Source organism: Haliotis rubra, unplaced genomic scaffold (genome assembly GCF_003918875.1).
Source record: "Haliotis rubra isolate DU_JTF1 unplaced genomic scaffold, ASM391887v1 Scf790, whole genome shotgun sequence".
Lineage (NCBI taxonomy): Eukaryota > Metazoa > Mollusca > Gastropoda > Lepetellida > Haliotidae > Haliotis > Haliotis rubra.
In genome coordinates, this window is record NW_025767513.1 from 264484 (window position 1) to 285071 (window position 20588).

Genomic DNA, 20588 nt, shown 5'->3' on the forward strand with positions numbered 1-20588 from the left:
TCACGTACACATCCACAGAAGTAACATCATATAACTCACGTACACATCCCAGAAGTAACACCATATAACCCACGTACATATCCACAGAAGTAACATTATATAACTCACGTACACATCCCCAGAAGTAACACCATCCATATCCAGAAGTAACATTATATAACTCACGTACACATCCCCAGAAGTAACATTATATAACCCACGTAGATATCCTCAGAAGTAACATTATATAACTCACGTACACATCCCCAGAAGTAACATTATATAACTCACGTACATATCCTCAGAAGTAACATCATATAACTCACGTACACATCCCCAGAAGTAACATCATATAAGTCACGCACACATCCCCAGAAGTAACATTATATAACTCACGCACACATCCCCAGACGTAACATTATATAACTCACGTACATATCCCCAGAAGTAACATGATATACCCCACGTACATATCCCCAGAAGTAACATAATTTAACCCATAAGCATAAACGCGGAAGTAACATCACACAAACCATATCACATACGATATGAAGCTGGTATCAAATGTTCTCGACAGGAACCTCATATCCTGTCAACAAGCCAACGTATATGTCAGATCTGCCGCCTATTGAAAATACAGCTATAAACGGATGTTATTACATACGAAAAGGCTTAAGATTATATCTGCATGTATCGTATTCCTTATCGTGGAAACAAAACATGTATATCTTTAACTGTTACAGCACTGGTAACAGCCAATCACCACTGAGGCGTGGCGTGTTTTGGTGTTGATTGTGACTGTATAAGCAATATGGACAACAAACACGATGTCACCACAGTCTTAATATTCAGGCTTGTCCATCCCAGATTAGTCTGTCATACAGATCTTGAAACAAATATACCCAAAGTAGCCCATGCATGTCTAGAATGTGTGGCAAGTCTAGATTGTCACAGTTTCAAAAATGGAGAAAGTCTCTGGGCGCCTTTTTATTGTATTTTAATTTAAAACCTTTCTTCTGTAAAATATGTTCATTGCAGAGACTAGCTGTTAGTCAAATCCCAGATCAGCCACGGCATTATATCCCCATCATGTACTGATTATATATCCACTGTATGATGGATATTGGGCTTTACCCGAAACATGTTTTTACAACAGTTTACTGGTTTTATTCCGTTATACTAACAGTATGTCATGGGCGGATCCAGGAATTTTGAAAGGAGGGGGTTCAGGGCCCTGAACCCCCCATAGGCTCCGCCAACTCAAAAAGATCTTCAATGTGATCTTAAGTCATTTTCAAAAGGGGGTGGGGGGTCGAACACCCCCCCCCCCCGATCCGCCACTAGTATGTCAATGTATGTTGATATCCACTATTTGATCTCTGCAGTACAAATACGATGATTATGTAGATAGAAAGGCATATTATTGTTATGTGATATTTTTAGCATTTCATCTGATGAACAAGCAAAAAGCTGATATCAAATGTTTACAAGCATATATACGTATCGAGTTGTAGTAACAGTACAGGGTTATCACACAGCTACGCTAGGGTTAGACTTGCACAAGTCTCTAAGGTCAAAATTGATAGTCCATATGATAATTTCTAAAAAAAACAATAAGGGGCTGTTCATAATTTATGATTTATGGCTGGGGGTAATGATGAATTTAAGGGGCGGGGGCACCCGTATTGTTCTAGGGAGGTTGGGGATCATCAATTTTGAACACATAACGGGGGTGTCAGCAATTTTGCACATGTTTACATTAATAAATTACGCTTAGAAATTAGGGCGGGGTAACTGATTTCGTACATGGCATGCGGGTGTGTGTGTGTGTGTTTGTGTGTGTCACTTTGTATGTAAATTTTAGTGTGGGGGGGTGGGTGGGGGTGGGGGTGTTCATTTGTGAACATTGTGCATGCTTCTCCATAACAATCATCATCACCCCCGAGTCATAGATTATGAACGGTCCCTAAATAAATATAATAACTGGGGTCCTTAGTACTGTCCACCCATCTAGACTTGCCTCTTCGAAGGATACAATTACTATACATCCATGGGCTCAGCATTCAGTACAGCCTTGGAGCAAGGCAACGTTAGGGTGAACACAACAACATAATGCCACATAGGTGTCACTGTTACTGTAAACAACCGACCAGTTTAATGTATCGTGAACCCAGTCCTTGAAGTGATGTTATCGTGACATAAATATACCCCGGGATGACGCCCAGGCCGTATTGAATATACTTCACAAGGACCCTGTGTCAATTTCCTGTGATTTATAATGCCTTGGAATGTGGTACACAAATGGTTATAAATTACCCATTGTGGAAATATGTTGAATGTTTACGTGTACTTTTGTTTACAAACGAAGGCGAATGTTTGTTGCATAACGCTATACATGACTAGAACAGAAGTGTTAAAACAACACTGGTAATGATTACTGACTTAAAAAACTGTCCACAACTTAAATAAATATGTTTGGTCCTATTTTTGTCAGTCTTAGTCGTCTGAAGAACTTGGGCCTGTCAACAATGAACAGGGGTACTGAGGATGCAATTTACTGAAACATATCCATATTCAATATGCAAAAGAATGCGTGAACCTGTCACTATGAAGTGAGACTTGCACATTCACGGATTTGACATATCTAAAACGTACAGATAAAAACGTGTAATAATGTTTTGCACATGTCAATAATGTAGTTTTTCAGTAATCACATTTCATCAACCTCATCTGAATACAGGAATTGAAACTGTTCATAGTTCTCGGGTGTTTCCGTAAATACGCAGAAATACAAGTACGGTTTTTTATGTGTTTATTGCGATTTAACAAACTTTTTGTTCAATTTTAATTAAGAAAGGTGACTTTAAGAATGCCTTTACCCCTATGAAAAGTGTTCTCCTTTAACTTTATCTTTGTGCTTACATCCATATTTTAGAAAGTACTCATACATTAATATATCTGATGGTGAGAATGATGCTGATCGATATATTCAGCCAATATATGCAAGAACAACAGTTACAGCTAACGCCAGAGTACACCTTGATCTTACTCGTGAAGATCCGGGTTAGAATTGATCTTCAGCAACCCATGCTTGTCGTAAGAGGCGACTAACGGGATCGGGTGGTCAGGCTTGATGACTTAGTTGACACATTTCTTCGTCTCCCTATTGCGTAGATCGATGCTCATGTTGTTGATCTCTGGATTGTTTGGTCCAGACTCGATTATTTACAGACCGCCGCAATATAGCTGGAATATTGCTGAGTGCGGCGTTAAACAACCAACCAACCAACACCTTAGTTTGATCTTATGTATAGATTTGGTGAACCACGTGTGACCAACCTCCTCAACATGTGGCGGTGCTGCACGTGCCTCCATTCATTAACCGGTACACATCTGTGTCGCCTTACACTCTACCTATAAATCTGGAGTATATTGTATGTAATCGACCAAGTAATCACTAAACTGCCCCCTAAAATGCACACTCATGTCCCTAGGATAAAGTCTTGTACGGCTGTAGATGCGATCAATAGAACATGAACACAGTTGTTAGAATCTGGCTCATTTCTTCACAGAATTAATGCGATTACTTCTGGCTATGGGGTCAGTGGGGTAGCCTAATGGTTCAAGCGTCCGTTCGTCACGCTGAAGACCCGGTTCGATTCCCCACATGGGTGCAATGTGTGAAGCCCATTTCTTCTGTCCCCCGCGGTGATGATGTTGGAATATTGCTAAAAGCGGCGTAAAACCACACTCAGTCACTCACCTCTGGTTATGACCTCCTCTACCCCCTCCCCATCATATATATAGCATCAGCAACATGGATCCCATCTAGATATGTGTAGTGTATGTAACTTGACATTACATTACCTTCTTATGAATGTTTCTCTTTCATTTGACAAATATATATATAGTGTAGTCATTTGGGAGTGAGTACGCTTTTACGCCGCTTTTAGAAACATTCCCGCAATTTTGCGTGGACACCAGAAATTCACCCTAAAAACTGATATTCAGTTGGATCATTACAAAGATAATATTTGCGAACTGATACTTTTCTTTTATTTCATTAATTTTCTTATTTGTGCCCCGTATTCTTAATGCTGGAAACGTAGACAATATTAAGCCTATGTAATCTAATTGACTAACGATATCGGGTGGCCAGACTCGCTGACTTCGTTCACACATGTCATCGTTTCCCAACTTGTGTAGATCGAGGCCCAGACTGGATTGTCTGGTCCAGACTCGATTATTTACAGACCGTCGACATATAGTTTGAATACTGCTGAGTGCGACGTAAAACTAAACTAACTCACTCACTCCTATATAATATAACCTTAACCTCTGGGCATCATGCATACTTCCTGACTGAATAACAATTAATACGTCTTAACTGTAACATTTACTAACACATTTTATCAAGGATTTTCAACTCTCGACATTGGCCCATTATGGTTTATCACACAAACACACACACATGTACTAATGTGAAGACAGCGTGGGTGAGATCAATGGTATGCCCATTCACGTGTATGTTGACGTTAATCATCTCTATCATGAGTGGTGCATTATCACAAAGCTCCAATGTAATGGGATGTGTGTTACTACATAACTAACATACATACGCCAATGTCGGAATAATGAACCAGCGAGAATGTCGGAATATGAATCAATAACAGTAAGTATACATAGACATTAAGAAGACGGAGAGCAGTAAGTATAACAGTACTTACCAGTTCTTTCCTCAGTGTTGCCAACGCTGTATTGATTCTCTCAGTTGCAGCAACATACTCTGTTCCGACCTGTATAATATGTGAAGTTTCCATGCTGAGGTCAGTTAACAGTCCCGACTCTATAGATGCCTTGACGTTAGGAAAGTTGATTCAGTAACAGATGAACGTAGTTGATAAGTTACAGATCCTCCGATATTCACCCTTGATGATACGGGATTTATGCCACTAGTCGGTCTACCAGCTTATAAGAGGGCATCAGTTGTCATCCTGAACGCAACACGTGTGTTATGCGGCCGCTTCAATCTATATCCCAACCCTCTGCATTGCGTTCAGCACAAACTGGTGATAGCGGAGATTCCTGTTCTCTTCACACTGGAAGCAAACAAATCTCTTCTTCCGGACACTCTCTAAGATGCAAAGTAACTTGAAAAAACTTTACCTATGGCAAATATCTCTCCTCGGTGTTAATCTCTGCTATAAATAAGACGACTCACAAATAACCCGGGATGCTGTATACCCTGTTTGATCCGCTATGTACAAATAGGTTTGACACTTCTGGAGTTTGACAGTCGGTTGCGAGGGAACATTTTGAGTAGAACATGCATTTCCTCAACAGTCAACTCATAAGAGTTTGTGGTAATCCCTCTGGTTGGTTTATGTCCCGTGTCTCCTATCACAGCTACCAGAGCGCCCAATACTCCGAGTGTTCGACTAAGTCTTTTCTAATCGTCTGTGTTTACGCTAAACACACGGCTAACACTTGACACGATCCTCTAACCCACTGAACACCAGTCGTCTGCTCCGCTCAGCCTTCCCTCTCACACTGTGTCGTCTGCCACTGGTCAAAACTGTCGCGCTCTCTCATTTGTCGTCTGCTGTGCCTTCTATCACTCACTGATGTTAATCCGCTTCAGGCGGCGTGTGCGCATGCGCAATAAGTGCACTCATTTGTTGGTATAATTTCCCGGCAACAAGCAGACGACTTATACATCTTAGCGCTTCTGTCAGTCATTTGTAACACAATTCAGTATTAATGAAAATGTAAGGGAGACGTCATAGTGGTTTGACAGAGAATAAGAATTTGAAATAATGCTACATTCTCTTTCATCTTTTGTTACTGCTGAACTATTCAAAGCCGTCACAGAAAGATAAATGTTTAAAGAAAAAAAGTGTGTCGAATCATTGGAGAACTTAATAAATAAAACATGTCTCACACCTTACACAAATCCTGAGAGAGTATTTAATCAATACGACTTGTAAACACGCCCACATTTAAAACCACAACATGCTGAATTATTAAAATCCATTAGAGCGCTATAATGAAGTATTTCGTCAATCACCATAACAGTAAATAAACAACATTGCGAGAGCGTGAGAAAATGTAGCAACATGATCACAGCGTTTATTACTTCCCATTCATAGCCTTAACGCGACGTTGATTGACATCGAGGAAACCGCTTACCCATGTCGCCCCATCTGTAGTTCACAGTACCTGGCGTATTGTTTCATACCTGTACCACTGGGTGTACCACTGGGTGTACCACTGGGTGTACCAATTAGTATATTTCTACATCTGAACAAGTTTGTCAGTGGTCGGATTATTATTGGCAGTAAATTATGTTTAATGTTTTCAGAAATACATTTGAGAGAAACGACGAGCTATTAATCTTACAACCTGCCCTGACAAGTACTAATGACAACATTTGTTGTTTGTTTGTTGTTCTACACGACATAGAATAGCCGACCAGTCGATCCGGTCATTGGAGATTTTTAGAATATTTACCTTCGCGCCTCATAAATCTATATTGGTTTCAATTTATAAAATTCCTGTTAATTGTAAAAAGTTAGACTAAACTAATATCTATGTCCCCCAGGTACTAGTATTCTGTATTACAATGATTTCCAATACATAAATAGTGATGGTAAACAGTAAGGGAATGAGGAAATAGAAGACCTTGCTCTAGCTACGTGTATATTAGAACATATATACAGAATAAAGAATAAAGAAGTTGTATATCCATAAAATACCCGACATCATTCTTTATCGATAGAACAGTACACAAATGTCCTTTCCCTCCGCATATCGTGTGACCCCACAGGGAATTTATTCACAACAAGCATCGGTGTAGCGACACTCGGTGATCCTTCCTATCATGTAGTGCAACATTTTTCTTTAGGTTTGATATTGACGACACCAGGTGTTCTTTCTTATCGATTACATCTGAGATTCTATCTGATGTTCTCTCCTACATAGACCAATGATGACATCAAGTGACTGTCCCAGCAGTATATCAGCGGTTCTACCAAATGTTCGGGAACTCCAGTGACGACATCAAGAGTCAATGCCATCAGTATCTCCCCGATGTTCTCCTTACGGGGACACCAGGGACGATACCACCTGTTCTTTCCTAGAGGACAACACACGGGTTATTGATTGTCAGTGGCAAGTGTGGGAAAAATACCACAACGCAGATAAGAACTACATCATCTTAAACAATAAACAGAGTTTATTGTGTTTACGATACTTCACATATATCTATATATAATTAATTGTCTTGTTTTATTTGTCTATATCAGTGTTTCTCATGTTCATATACATGTGTTATAATAATCATTGACATTGGTTCTACTCTGTGTTTGGATGTATTTATACATGTTATAAATTCATAATGGTATTAATAACATTAACAAAGTGTCTCCCGATCTTCTCATTGAAGGTATGAAACACAAGGTATAATCTTCGAAAGTTCACAGTGCCCTACTGTACTACAAGGGGTATAATCTGTGATAAACTACTTCTGTACTATGTCGGTATGACATCAGGTCATATCTGTGATAAACATCTCTTGGCTGCACCCATCTATCTGGAACATGTCCCTGCATATAACCCGGAAACAGAGGACAGAGGACAGAGGACAATGCATTATGACCTCGTACCCATTGTCCTTTCACCTGCAAGCAGTAAACATACATTCACCCGAGTCGCAACCACACCTTATACTGGGATCAGTTGAGGTCAGCTTGCAGTATTTGTCACAGGGAAGTTTGTGATGTCAACGTACATGATAATTATATAATGAAGGCTGTCCCAGTACGCCCACGAATATTTTATGAAGTCTTTAGTGGGCATTTAGAAAGTTGGAAGAACATGAATACAAGAAAAGTTTTATGGATAACAACTTCTTTATATTCCTTATCACGATGTTTCAGAGCTAATTCTTGCTTCTTTATCATAATTCACCCAATGACGGAGCAAGGAGTAGTTCTGAATCGTCATGACAAATAATAAAAGTTGTTATCCATAAAATGCGTCATGTTTTTGAGTATATCTGCTTGCAAGTGTCATTTGGGGAACAGATTGATTTTGTTGTATTTGTTGTTGTTTTTCACCTATATGTTATTCCTTATCCTTATGATCAGTTAAAGTAATGGATGTCAATTTCAACATGTGTTACACGCACAACAAGAAGACCACACAAGGACAGTATAATTATAAGTTCATCATGATCATGTAATTATGATTATTTACACGGAAACAGAAATTCGCCATCAGTCAAAAGTCACCTGAAATTTCTTGTCATCAACACTGGATAACGTCGTTTACTACGCTCTCGCGTCACGTTATAATGACGTCGTTTACTATGCTCTCGCGTCACGTCATAATGACGTCGCCTAACCAAATCCTCCAAGTTGTCTCAGATGTATCTCTTAGAAACATAATTTTAATATAACTATTCCTGTTGTTAATGAGTGTAGGTATTCACGCAATAAACTGACGATATTCGACATCGACGGAACCTTTGTAGTCGCACATTCGTGTCCGTCATATATAATATCATTTTTTAAATTTTAAGTGGGAAAAATTACAACGGATCCCAGTATTCAGAATATTATTATGTTTCTCTTGCCATTTGGACGGAGGAAACGGTTACCGGTTTTAGTGACCACATTTGAAATCTCCTATTTCATATCGGCCACTAGAAGTTTCACGTTTCGTATAAACAGCTGTATATCTTGAACCTTACAACCATCTGTAAACAATGACGCACCTTTCCTGCCTGTTCTATGTTCGCGCTGTGACAGGGATTAAAACACAGCTGGCCGCTTTTGCAAACATCGCCAAATGCCTCGCCACTCCTCTCCGTCCGTACCCAATCTTCTATACCATCAATGGGCATTTGTTGCCTCGATACTAAATTCAAATTAGCTGATGATAAAGATATAAAGGTCTTACTTAATAATTCTGAAGGGATGTATTATGACCTATATCATCGTATGATGGTGTGTAATAGCCGTGTCTGCGGTAATCTTTGACACCTTTGCTTACAATCAATCTGTCTACCTCTGTGTTATCAGGGCAATCTGCGAAGAACTTAGTTCTGCTCTGGGGACTTTAAAAGGTCTTCTTTCTCGTCGATATCAAACGATATCCTCATATTGTTCCTTTATCACACACGTGAGCGAGTGGTTTAAGTGTCGTACTATGTTGGTGGGAAAGAGGGAGTCGGAGCAGGAGTCAGGTCTCGGGTTTTCATTGTGATGGATACTCCGCTGTGAGTAGAATAAGGCAACACTTGTTTCAGTTGTTTGTCCTCATATGTGTTTGTGTTGAATGGTTACTTTGATTTTGTTATCCGGTGACCGACTCAGTAAAACCCTGTGCCAACTTAGAATTTTGAAATGTAAAACCCCAAATACAAACAAAAACCAAAGAAAAAAGAGAAACATTTAAAAAGCATCTGAGCAAAAATAGGTAAAATGAAAAAACATGCCTTTTGTTCCGCTTACAATATAATTGAAACCCGTAGAAATGAAAACTGACGGCCAAAAGAAACTTTCCCATAAATCAATCTAGTTAAAAACCACAAGACAGATGCATCAAGTGATATGCATTGAAAAGATAAAAAAAACCTCATCGAAATCAGCATTTCACCGATATTGGCCCCCCAAAAGGTTTGGGTGGACGCATATACAATCATTCAAGTTCAATGAGACGTGTCATTACGGCCTTTCACACGCAAAAACTCTCCGCCTATAGAAAAAGTCAGTTGTCTGATCAGTTCTTGTCGGTTGGCAGAAGGACGTGGTCGCTTTGACGATTCATGACATCCCAGAGGTGTTCTATAGGGAAATGACTAGGGAGGCTGCAGGCCACGGCAACAAGTTGACGGTGTTCGCTGCAATCATGTTCTGTTTTCTGGCTTCTTCCATGAACAGACAGAACCGGCGTTCATCAGTGAACACATCCCTCTGCCAGTCATGTCACTGCCAACGACGTAGCCTCCGCGCCCATCTCAATCTCTGATCTCTGTGAGATCTGTATAAGTTATACATCGTAATTGCATGTGTAATTGCTTCTACCCAAGAAGCAAAGTTCTGCATAGACACAAGAGAGATACGTTTGGGTTTGAATTAGTTTGAACTTGTGTTTTGTTTATAAAATTTTGGACGTCAATATGTCGTAATAGCTACGCGAATTATGTCGAACCCTCTCACAGCCACAGTTTTGTTTTTTCCCCTAGCTATTTCACATTTTAGGAAACAATATCTTAGATATTTAAAATTGGTTGTATTAACTTTTTATCCTTCCGACGTGACTTTTAGGCACACAAATGCGTAGACCAAAATGTTGACATGTATAAATATGCTGACAACGTATATCAGCTGTACTTGTGTAAATAGATGTGTGTATCTGTGTTTGTATTCTCGCTTATGCATGACCGCTTGAATATGTGCATGGTTGTCTAAACATGTAGATTTGTATGGTGGTGTGTGTAGGATCAGATGTAGAGATAATAGTGTTTGTGGTGTGTATGAAAGGCTTTGATGATATCAGTTTACCTATTGGTTTTATGGATTCAATGATGTACCACGTGTTGTCCGAAACGTTGGTGCCCATCATGATCCGTCCAACCGGATGAGGTAGTCGAGTTTACTGAAGATAGATGGACATGTGCCACATGTTGTCCGATACGTTGGTGCCCATCATGATCCGTCCAACCGGATGAGGTAGTCGAGTTTACTGAAGATAGATGGACATATGCCACATGTTGTCCGATACGTTGGTGCCCATCATGATCCGTCCAACCGGATGAGGTAGTCGAGTTTACTGAAGATAGATGGACATGTGCCACATGTTGTCCGACACGTTGGTGCCCATCATGATCCGTCCAACCGGATGAGGTAGTAGTCGAGTTTACTGAAGATACATGGACATATGCCACATGTTGTCCGACACGTTGGTGCTCATCATGATCCGTCCAACCGGATGAGGTAGTCGAGTTTACTGAAGATAGATGGACATGTGCCACATGTTGTCCGACACGTTGGTGCCCATCATGATCCGTCCAACCGGATGAGGTAGTCGAGTTTACTGAAGATACATGGACATATGCCACATGTTGTCCGACACGTTGGTGCCCATCATGATCCGTCCAACCGGATGAGGTAGTCGAGTGTACTGAAGATAGATGGACATATGCCACATGTTGTCCGACACGTTGGTGCCCATCAGTATACATTTTATACGCTTGCGAGTGTCATAGGCAATGCAGGTGATCGTCCACAAAGCGGCGCACGGCAAGTAAGGTCAGATGGACACGAGTGCGACTTGGTGACGTCATATGTACGTGATACCTCAGCATAACTATGAGATTCATAACAAACCAATTACCAGACGAACACGTCGACATAAGGTGCGAGATACCAGCCTGCATTGTCATCGATATTACGTCAACGTTGAGCTCAACGTCATCAATGCACATATTAGATATGCCCGAACATGCACTGGAGAACAGTTTGTTTATATTTCTATAGATTTTTCTGTTGCCACTTAAAATATTCTCGGGAAATCCTAACATAGATTTTGGAGTTCAGTGTATTTTAAAGTGTAATGGTGTCTCTTAGGTCCTGTAACGTATAACATCATGTCATTACGTAACACGCCTTCGTTGACTCGTTGGTCATTGGTTGAGGTCGAAAAAAAAATATGTGGGATTTTTATCTAATATAATAATACATTTCATGCTTTTACGTAGATCCTGAATCTGTTTGGATGTCTTCTCACATAAATATTGCTCCGCGTATAGTGTATCTACATGATTAGGCTAGCAAACAAACACATATGGAGAAACATATGCAGGTAGTTCGGTGTGTTATAGTGGTGTAAAGTGGGGACATTCATCATGGGGCTAGAAATTATACAGATAGAGAAGGGGAGGGCTAACATGGTGACAGTAAGTTAAGTTAAAATCGATTTGTTTGGGTATGTTGGCTTACTCAGATAAAGATCCCAATATATCGAACCAATATATCGAACCAATTACGGGTAGAGAGATCGATACATAGATCAACACACAAAGGGGCCAATATGTCGAACCAGTTACGGGTAAAGATATCGATACATAGATTTACACACAGATAAAGAGCCCAATATATCGAACCAATTACGGGTAAAGAAATCGATACATAGATCAACACACAGGTAAAGAGCCCAATATATCGAACCAATTACGGGTAGAGAGATCGATACATAGATCAACACAGATAGAGGGCCCAATATATCGAACCTATTACGGGTAGAGATATCGATACATAGATCTACACACAGATAAAGAGCCCAATATATCGAACCAATTACGGGTAGAGATATCGATACATAGATCTACACACAGATAAAGAGCCCAATATATCGAACCAATTACGTGTAGAGAGATCGATACATAGATCTACACACAGATACAAAGCCCGACACAGAAGGACAGTAACGGGTAGAGAGAGCAATAGCTAGATCTACACACAGGTAAAGAGCCCAGTACATAGAAACAATTTGGGTAGACAGATCGACACATAGAGGCAATTATAGATGCAGATTTATGGTAACAGAGGTTTCAATTTGATGGAACTGAAATGTCAGTAACAATAAATGGCATTCTTTGCATATGAAAAGTGTTTAGCATAGCCTTCAGATTGTCTTTAACCCATCCAGTGTGGCAGTGTATGCGTTTATAAGCAGAAAATTAACTGAAGTTGTAAACCTTCTGGGTGTATGTTAAATATGCACATTTTGTGTAACGGAAGAACTGAGCCTGAAAATCGTACCTGAGGGATATTATCAGACGACAGTGGAATTCGCCAATGTTTCAAAAATATCACGTCAGTTCCGCCTCTAATCATGTCTACTCTGGAGGAGTAATCGTCTGCTAACTGTCGTCTGCCGAGGGGAATAAGGTCACGAAACTTTTCCAAATGTCGTCTGCGACATTTGTTCTCCATCTGAAACGTACGACGGGAGGCGATGTCATTTCCGGTGTTGAGCCGGAGTCGTGCAATGGCGATTGTTTTCTACACTTCCACACAGAGGAGGAACATCTGAAAGAAATGCAAAGTTTGCCCTGGGTGCCCTACGAGTATAGGGGTCACATTTGTCAATCATTAGCATACATGATACGTCCCTGATATACTGAACCACTGGCCTACATTTGTACACAAACAATGAAAGCTTTTAAGTAATAATGTATCATAACAATCAGAAATGATGGATGAGCATCGGATCAGGTGTGTGCGTCTCTCGCGTGAGAAGTTTTGTTCTATTTTTTTGCCGTCTGACTTTTCCTTAGAGAATGATTGAGTGTCATCTTAGGAAACTGATTCCTTCATTTCCAAGAATCTGGAGTGGGGTTAGATTTGGCTACAATGGGAGGAAACAGGAACACCGTGTAGGTTGACAAAATGGTCTCTCACACGTGGTATTGTGAACACATTACATGATATGGTACCATCAGGGGATGCACGAGCAATATGGAAAAAATGGTTGTGGTCTTTTGCTATAATAGTTTTGTCATGCAACATTGAATAATTACACAAATTGATGTTATATCTGTGTATGTTTTCTCTGTTTAAACGATATAGACAATGCATGGGTATTTCATAAACTTCAATATCACAAGTACAATGTATTTTTATAAATAGAGTTGTGGAGATGCTTCGACTTTCATGATGCAAATCCATTAGTCAGTTCCATGGTCGAAGGTCTGTTATCATACGTTTATTCCGTGTTAACACAAATGTTACTGAAAAAAGAAACATCGGGAGACTCACTATGCCCCGCATCACCAGTTACACCCATGCGGAACGATGTCAGTACCACTATGCTGCTGGACATAGTGGTGGTTCTCGGTCTCGGACTCTGTCTTTTTTAGACTTGCGAAACATTGGGCTTTGTTGTAACTTAACCCTGAATCATCCAGGTATAACCGTATTACTGAAATATACAGAGATCGTGAAACATATATTTTAATACCAAGTATAAGAAGAAATACACGCGCAGACAACAAACATCTTAGGAACGTTAATGTCTGTAAAATAGTAGCCGCAGTAAAATAGAAACAAGGAAGAAAACCCTATACATGTATAAACACACACACACACACACACACACACACACACACACACACACACACACACCACCACCACCACCACCACCACCAACAACAACAACAACAACAACAACAACAACAACAACAACAAACAAAACTAACAACAAACAAACAAAACCAACAACAACAAAAAAAACCCCAAAACCCAAACAAGCCCAGATCAGATGAGCCCAGATCATTCTCTTGCAACTGAACACGCCTGGGACACGACAGGGAAACATACAGTGCGTCAAAGTTATAGACCGCCGTCCACGTTGAGTGAACTTGGCCAGGCGCTGTAAGAGGGGTGGGTTAGACGCCCTCAATTCGCCATTGGCTGTATGCCTCGTCGAGTGAATACATGTTTGACTAATCGTGACTGTATTACTCACTACTTATCCAAAAACGTCAGTTCTGAAAATTCCAATCTTACCTCTATCATTCTTCAAGATCGTTAATGATCATGACAGTATCAGGCACAGTCATGCTTCACTATCGGAAGTAATGTCTTCCCTATTCGTCGTTGTTATGACGCCACTATTATAATTTATTAACGAGTATCCCATATTTCTTTCGAAGAGTATCTTAAACTTGTTCGAATATGAAGAATAAGACACAATTTGTAAAAGCAAAATGTCGATATAGTAATATCGAACATTTAGTCACATACCACACAAAATAGAAACACGATATCGTTACAAGGCAACAGCGTCCAGGTCTGTTAAAGCATATTGTAAATGATTTTAAATTAACGTTTAATAGTGCTAGGAATGTCGGGAACGCCAAGTTGTAACAGTCACGGTGGATACCGGTCATGTTGGGGGAGACCTTGCACAGTGGCGTGGAGAACGTGAATGTCGATCTCACTCTATAGGGGGCTAAAAACTCATTGATTTTTTAAACCCCTCGTGTCCCGATATATCATTTATCAAATTGTATTGCTAAGATTACCCAACATTCATCAATCCGATATTTCAGAATCAGGTGACACAGAATGTCTGTGTTCACAAATCACAATTAGTCTGTCACCGACATAAATCAGAACCGTAATCCCACTCTTCATGCGATGCACGCTTTGATTACCTTTGGCGACAATTCTGTCTTTGATGTTATTGTAAATAGTCTGCCCAGAGGTAAGATTTGGGATCATAATGTGAAACCGTGACTTGTCTTACTCTGATCAATGTATGTCTTAATATGAGAAAATTGTATTTATTTGTATGAATCCTATGGCTTTTGTTCAGGCGGTTTTCATCAATCAAATGTTTTGCCATAGCCTTGTTTAGAATAGTCATGTTAAAACACAATCGAAAAAGAAAGAGAGATAACCCCTGATTTATTACTTATAGGCATAGTGATCCCTAATAACAGACTCCTAGAGATAGTGCTTTGTGTGAATCAGACGGCAAATGTTAGCGTTTAAAATTCCTAATCATAAATAAAATTGTTCAAAGGAATGCTAAGTCCTATAATGGGGTTGCATTACCTTGTGTAATGCATAACACTAAATGTCACAAAGCTGTACTCATAAACCCCATTAAGAAACATTTATTACATAATGGAAGTCTGAAAACATATACCGTACATTCTTTCAAAGGAGTGCATCAAAAGGTTCACATGCAGATAGTTTGATGTTGGTAAATCTATTTTTATATTAGAGCACCTCATATAAACACACTATGAAGTGTTTTATCAATTCATAGATGCTCTGAAACAAGACGAATGTCTGCATTTGTCATTATGTCAATCCTCTGGTAACGGGGAGTACATGTAGACAACTCAGGACTAACGGTCTATCTGTTAGTTATGACTGAAGCATGTCGTGGTATATTCGAAAAGTGTCTCACTGACCCAGTTACCGTAAGACCATCACCTAATACATAGTATTATAATACAAGCATAATTTCCTGTACGTATTTCCCAAAGATCACTTTTCAGATGTTCTCTATGTTATATTACAGTATGTAATAGTTCCTAAGACGAGTTTCTAAATAGGAAGTTCGGATGTCAGAAATAATTTGTATCAAAATAATTACCCTCCAACAGTAACTTGTTGTCATGTGACATCGTCGCTCTGAAATTCAATTTTATTTTCGCCACTGTACGTTACTAGTTTTTCGTAGCTACAACGAAACCGAACATATGTTTTTTTTCAAGACATGTTTTTTTCAAGAAAATAAATACATCAGTTGTAGACCAAAACGTCGCTCATTGAAGCCTATTCTATTGCTGTCTTCCATCGTTTAGATTGTAGCGTTGACAGAACCATCACCTGCAACAGCCCCATCTCCATTAAACGACTTTATTTGTAGAGGCATCACGATGTGATACATATTCTGGCCTTTCTTTCCGCCGCTCTACCTTAGTGGTTGTCATAGTTACACATATACGTCAAAGATTCATATTGTAACATTACAACCGTCTTCTGTATCCGTTCCACCCAAAATTACATACGTTCAACTCAATTCGTTACACCTCTTACAAAGCATTCAGCAGAGGATACGATGGATAATATTGTGCGAGCTTCAATGCAAGCCTCGTTCTTAAGGTAGTGTGAAACCGGTTTCTTTATATCTTTTTTCCACATGCCTTGTTCTGAATAGCCTGGATATTACATATATGATTGCTTAGCCAGTTTATTCGTGACTTATGTGACCTATTATAATTGCTCCCCTTCCCTCCACTTCACCTCCTACCTGCTACCCCCTACGAACAATCCAGTAGATCGTGAGCTTCACACCAGTATAGGGCAGGTGAATATTAAGGTGTGGTTATGTTCTCAAGTTAAGCTTACAGATCAATCAAGAATCACTTTGCTATGACAGACAGAATCGATTGATTTAAGGTTGAGTGGATTCCTTGAAAGAAATGCGAACATAGATATATTTTGAAGGGGAATGAACTTATATGACCCCAAGGATTATATTGGGTTAACGTATGTGTGTTCTAAATGAACTAGGTTAAATACCTATATACGTATCTAGCTCATTACGTTCATTATATACAGTGTGGGTGGGTCGCCAGTGTGGTAACCCAGTAACCTAGTTGCCCATTGTCCAGCTAACACACAACGCTGTGGGAAGGTTGTAGATTGGTAACGTCATGACACGACGTTGTCACAACGTTAGTATTACGTCATTTTATAACGTTATGTCACAACGTAATAACAACGTTGCACAATTCACTTACTTACTTACAAAAAGAATATGATCAAAGTTGTGTTTTTATTATCCCATATATCACCTGCATTGCAATAGGCTACTGATGTCGAATATATTGCATGTTTTGTTGTATGTTAACTTCCATATCATAAATCTAACAAAATCTAACAGTCCCATGGCTGTAGATACGTGATGATGCATTAACTACCACGTCCCAGAAGCAATGAAACGGTCAGTCCCATAGTCATAGGTCTGTTGTCTTAGGTTGCCTTCCATAAAACGTCCTCGCTATCTTGATAGCATGTATAAATATTATGTATATGGACAGAGGCCATTTATTATGGCTTGTGCCAAAACAATTTTCTGTCTGTCTATAACGTCATTAAAAACGTAGGGAAACTCAGTGTACCCTATCATATTGGTAAATAGAAGCGACAAACCCTTTCCACATTCATAAGAAATATGATAAAAGCAGAGTTGATTGTACAGTTGTAACTACATCATGAACATATATTTGTTTCAGCAGCATTACTGTTTGTAGTGATTGGGTTAGGTCGATGTCATTATTGCTATGCTGCGGTTTCTAGATACTCATTCCATGAAGATTACCAAATTAATTTCTTCAACTGCATCATCGCTTCTTCTGTTACAAGACTTCATTGGACTCTCTCTAGACTATCGGATTATTAAAAGTATTCGACGCGATCCTTTCTAGCAGTCGTGGAGGTGCGAGAACCAAGGTGTCTATGGAGATTAGCGTCCCTTTGGCGTAACATATTATCAGTTAATATCACTGTACGAACATCTTATTCACTATGATTATGATTCACTCACTCACCCACTTATAGTCAGGGTGAAGTACAGAGTCTTCGGATGGCATTTAGAAGTGATACATACGAAGGCAAGTATTTTATGGATGTCATTACAATAAAGAAGTTGACATCCATAAAATACTTTAGAGTGCTGTATGTCCAACGCCTGGAACGATTCTCCCAACCAGCCAGAATAAAAATGGGACGAACCAGTATTCTGTATGTATATTCCTTTATGCTACATTACATCCGCTGTGATAATGCATCCCTACAGCATACATCTTGCACTAATACACATACCTTCCTACGTGTCCGCATGAACACAAAATTTACGTATCTCTTACGTATGTGATAATAAAATTGTAACTGGTGGAAAGAGCCTTATTTCACATAGCAATTTGAATCATCTATTTTCGCTAGAAGTAAAAAATATAATGATTAGAATTGCAGACATTGTATTAAATGCGCCCCGCCCAGCTTGCAGGGTTCGCGCGTCACCAAGCCAGTGTGTGACGGGGCGACATATTGATGCACACGGAAACACCCAGCAGTCATCGACTGTTGTGGTGATATGACAGCTATTACCAGGTGTGCACGTCAATGTCACGTAGCCACTTGCTGAGTAGTAGACCATGTAACCAGTACAGTACCGATCATATATAAATGACACTTGTTGTCCAGAGAGTTGTGGTGATATGACAGCTATTACCAGGTGTGCACGTCAATGTCACGTAGCCACTCGCTGAGTAGTAGACCATGTAACCAGTACAGTACCGACCATATATAAATGACACTTGTTGTCCAGAGAGTTGTGGTGATATGACAGCTATTACCAGGTGCTGACGTCAATGTCACGTAGCCACTTGCTGAGTAGTAGACCATGTAACCAGTACAGTCACGTACCGATCATATATAAATGACACTTGTTGTCCAGAGAGTTGTGGATGATATGACCAGGTGTGCTATTACCAGGTGTGCACGTCAATGTCACGTAGCCATATGACGCTGAGTAGTCAATATCACGCAGACCATGTAACCAGTACAGTACCGATCATATATAAATGACACTTGTTGTCCAGAGAGTTGTGGTGATATGACAGCTATTACCAGGTGTGTTGTGCACGTCAATGTCACGTAGTCGCTGAGAGTAGACCATGTAACCAGTACAGTACCGATCATATATAAAATGACACTTGTTGTCCAGAGAGTTGTGGTGATATGACAGCTATTACCAGGTGTGCACGTCAATGTCACGAGCCGCTCGCTGAGTAGTAGACCATGTAACCAGTACAGTACCGATCATATATAAATGACACTTGTTGTCCAGAGAGTTGTGGTGATATGACAGCTATTACCAGGTGTGCACGTCAATGTCACGTAGCCACTCGCTGAGTAGTAGACCATGTAACCAGTACAGTACCGATCATATATAAATGACACTTGTTGTCCAGAGTTGTGGTGATATGACAGCTATTACCAGGTGTGCACGTCAATGTCACGTAGCCACTCGCTGAGTAGTAGACCATGTAACCAGTACAGTACCGATCATATATAAATGACACTTGTTGTCCAGAGAGTTGTGGTGATATGACAGCTATTACCAGGTGTGCACGTCAATGTCACGTAGCCACTCGCTGAGTAGTAGACCATGTAACCAATACAGTACCGATCATATATAAATGACACTTGTTGTCCAGAGAGTTGTGGTGATATGACAGCTATTACCAGGTGTGCACGTCAATGTCACGTAGCCACTCGCTGAGTAGTAGACCATGTAACCAGTACAGTACCGATCATATATAAATGACACTTGTTGTCCAGAGAGTTGTGGTGATATGACAGCTATTACCAGGTGTGCACGTCAATGTCACGTAGCCACTCGCTGAGTAGTGGACCATGTAACCAGTACAGTACCGATCATATATAAATGACACTTGTCCAGAGAGTTGTGATGATATGACAGCTATTACCAGGTGTGTACGTCAATCACGTAGCCACTCGCTGAGAAGTAGACCATGTAACCTGTACAGTACCAATCATATATAAATGACACTCGTTGTTCAGAGAGTTGTGGTGATATGACAGCTATTACCAGGTGTGTACGTCAATGTCACGTAGCCACTCGCTGAGAAGTAGACCATGTAACCAGTACAGTACCGATCATATATAAATGACACTTGTTGTTCAGAGAGTTGTGGTGATATGACAGCTATTACCAGGTGTGCACGTCAATATCACGTAGCCACTCGCTGAGTAGTAGACCATGTAACCAGTACAGTACCGATCATATATAAATGACACTTGTTGTCCAGAGAGTTGTGGTGATATGACAGCTATTACCAGGTGTGCACGTCAATGTCACGTAGCCACTCGCTGAGTAGTAGACTAGTAGACCATGTAACCAGTACAGTACCGATCATATATAAATGACACTTGTTGTCCAGAGAGTTGTGGTGATATGACAGCTATTACCAGGTGTGCACGTCAATGTCA

General features: G+C 40.0%; 1 protein-coding gene across 1 annotated transcript in view; it reads right to left on the reverse strand.

Moving 5' to 3' along the window:
- The window catches only part of LOC124261195, a 30682-nt gene extending 25048 nt beyond the window's left edge, over positions 1-5634 (reverse strand). The window contains exon 1 of the mRNA XM_046695514.1: positions 4707-5634. Within this exon, the coding sequence (XP_046551470.1) occupies positions 4707-4799 (93 nt within the window). The 5' untranslated portion in view covers positions 4800-5634. The remainder of the gene's footprint in view (positions 1-4706) is intronic.
- Positions 5635-20588: the final 14954 nt, after the last annotated feature.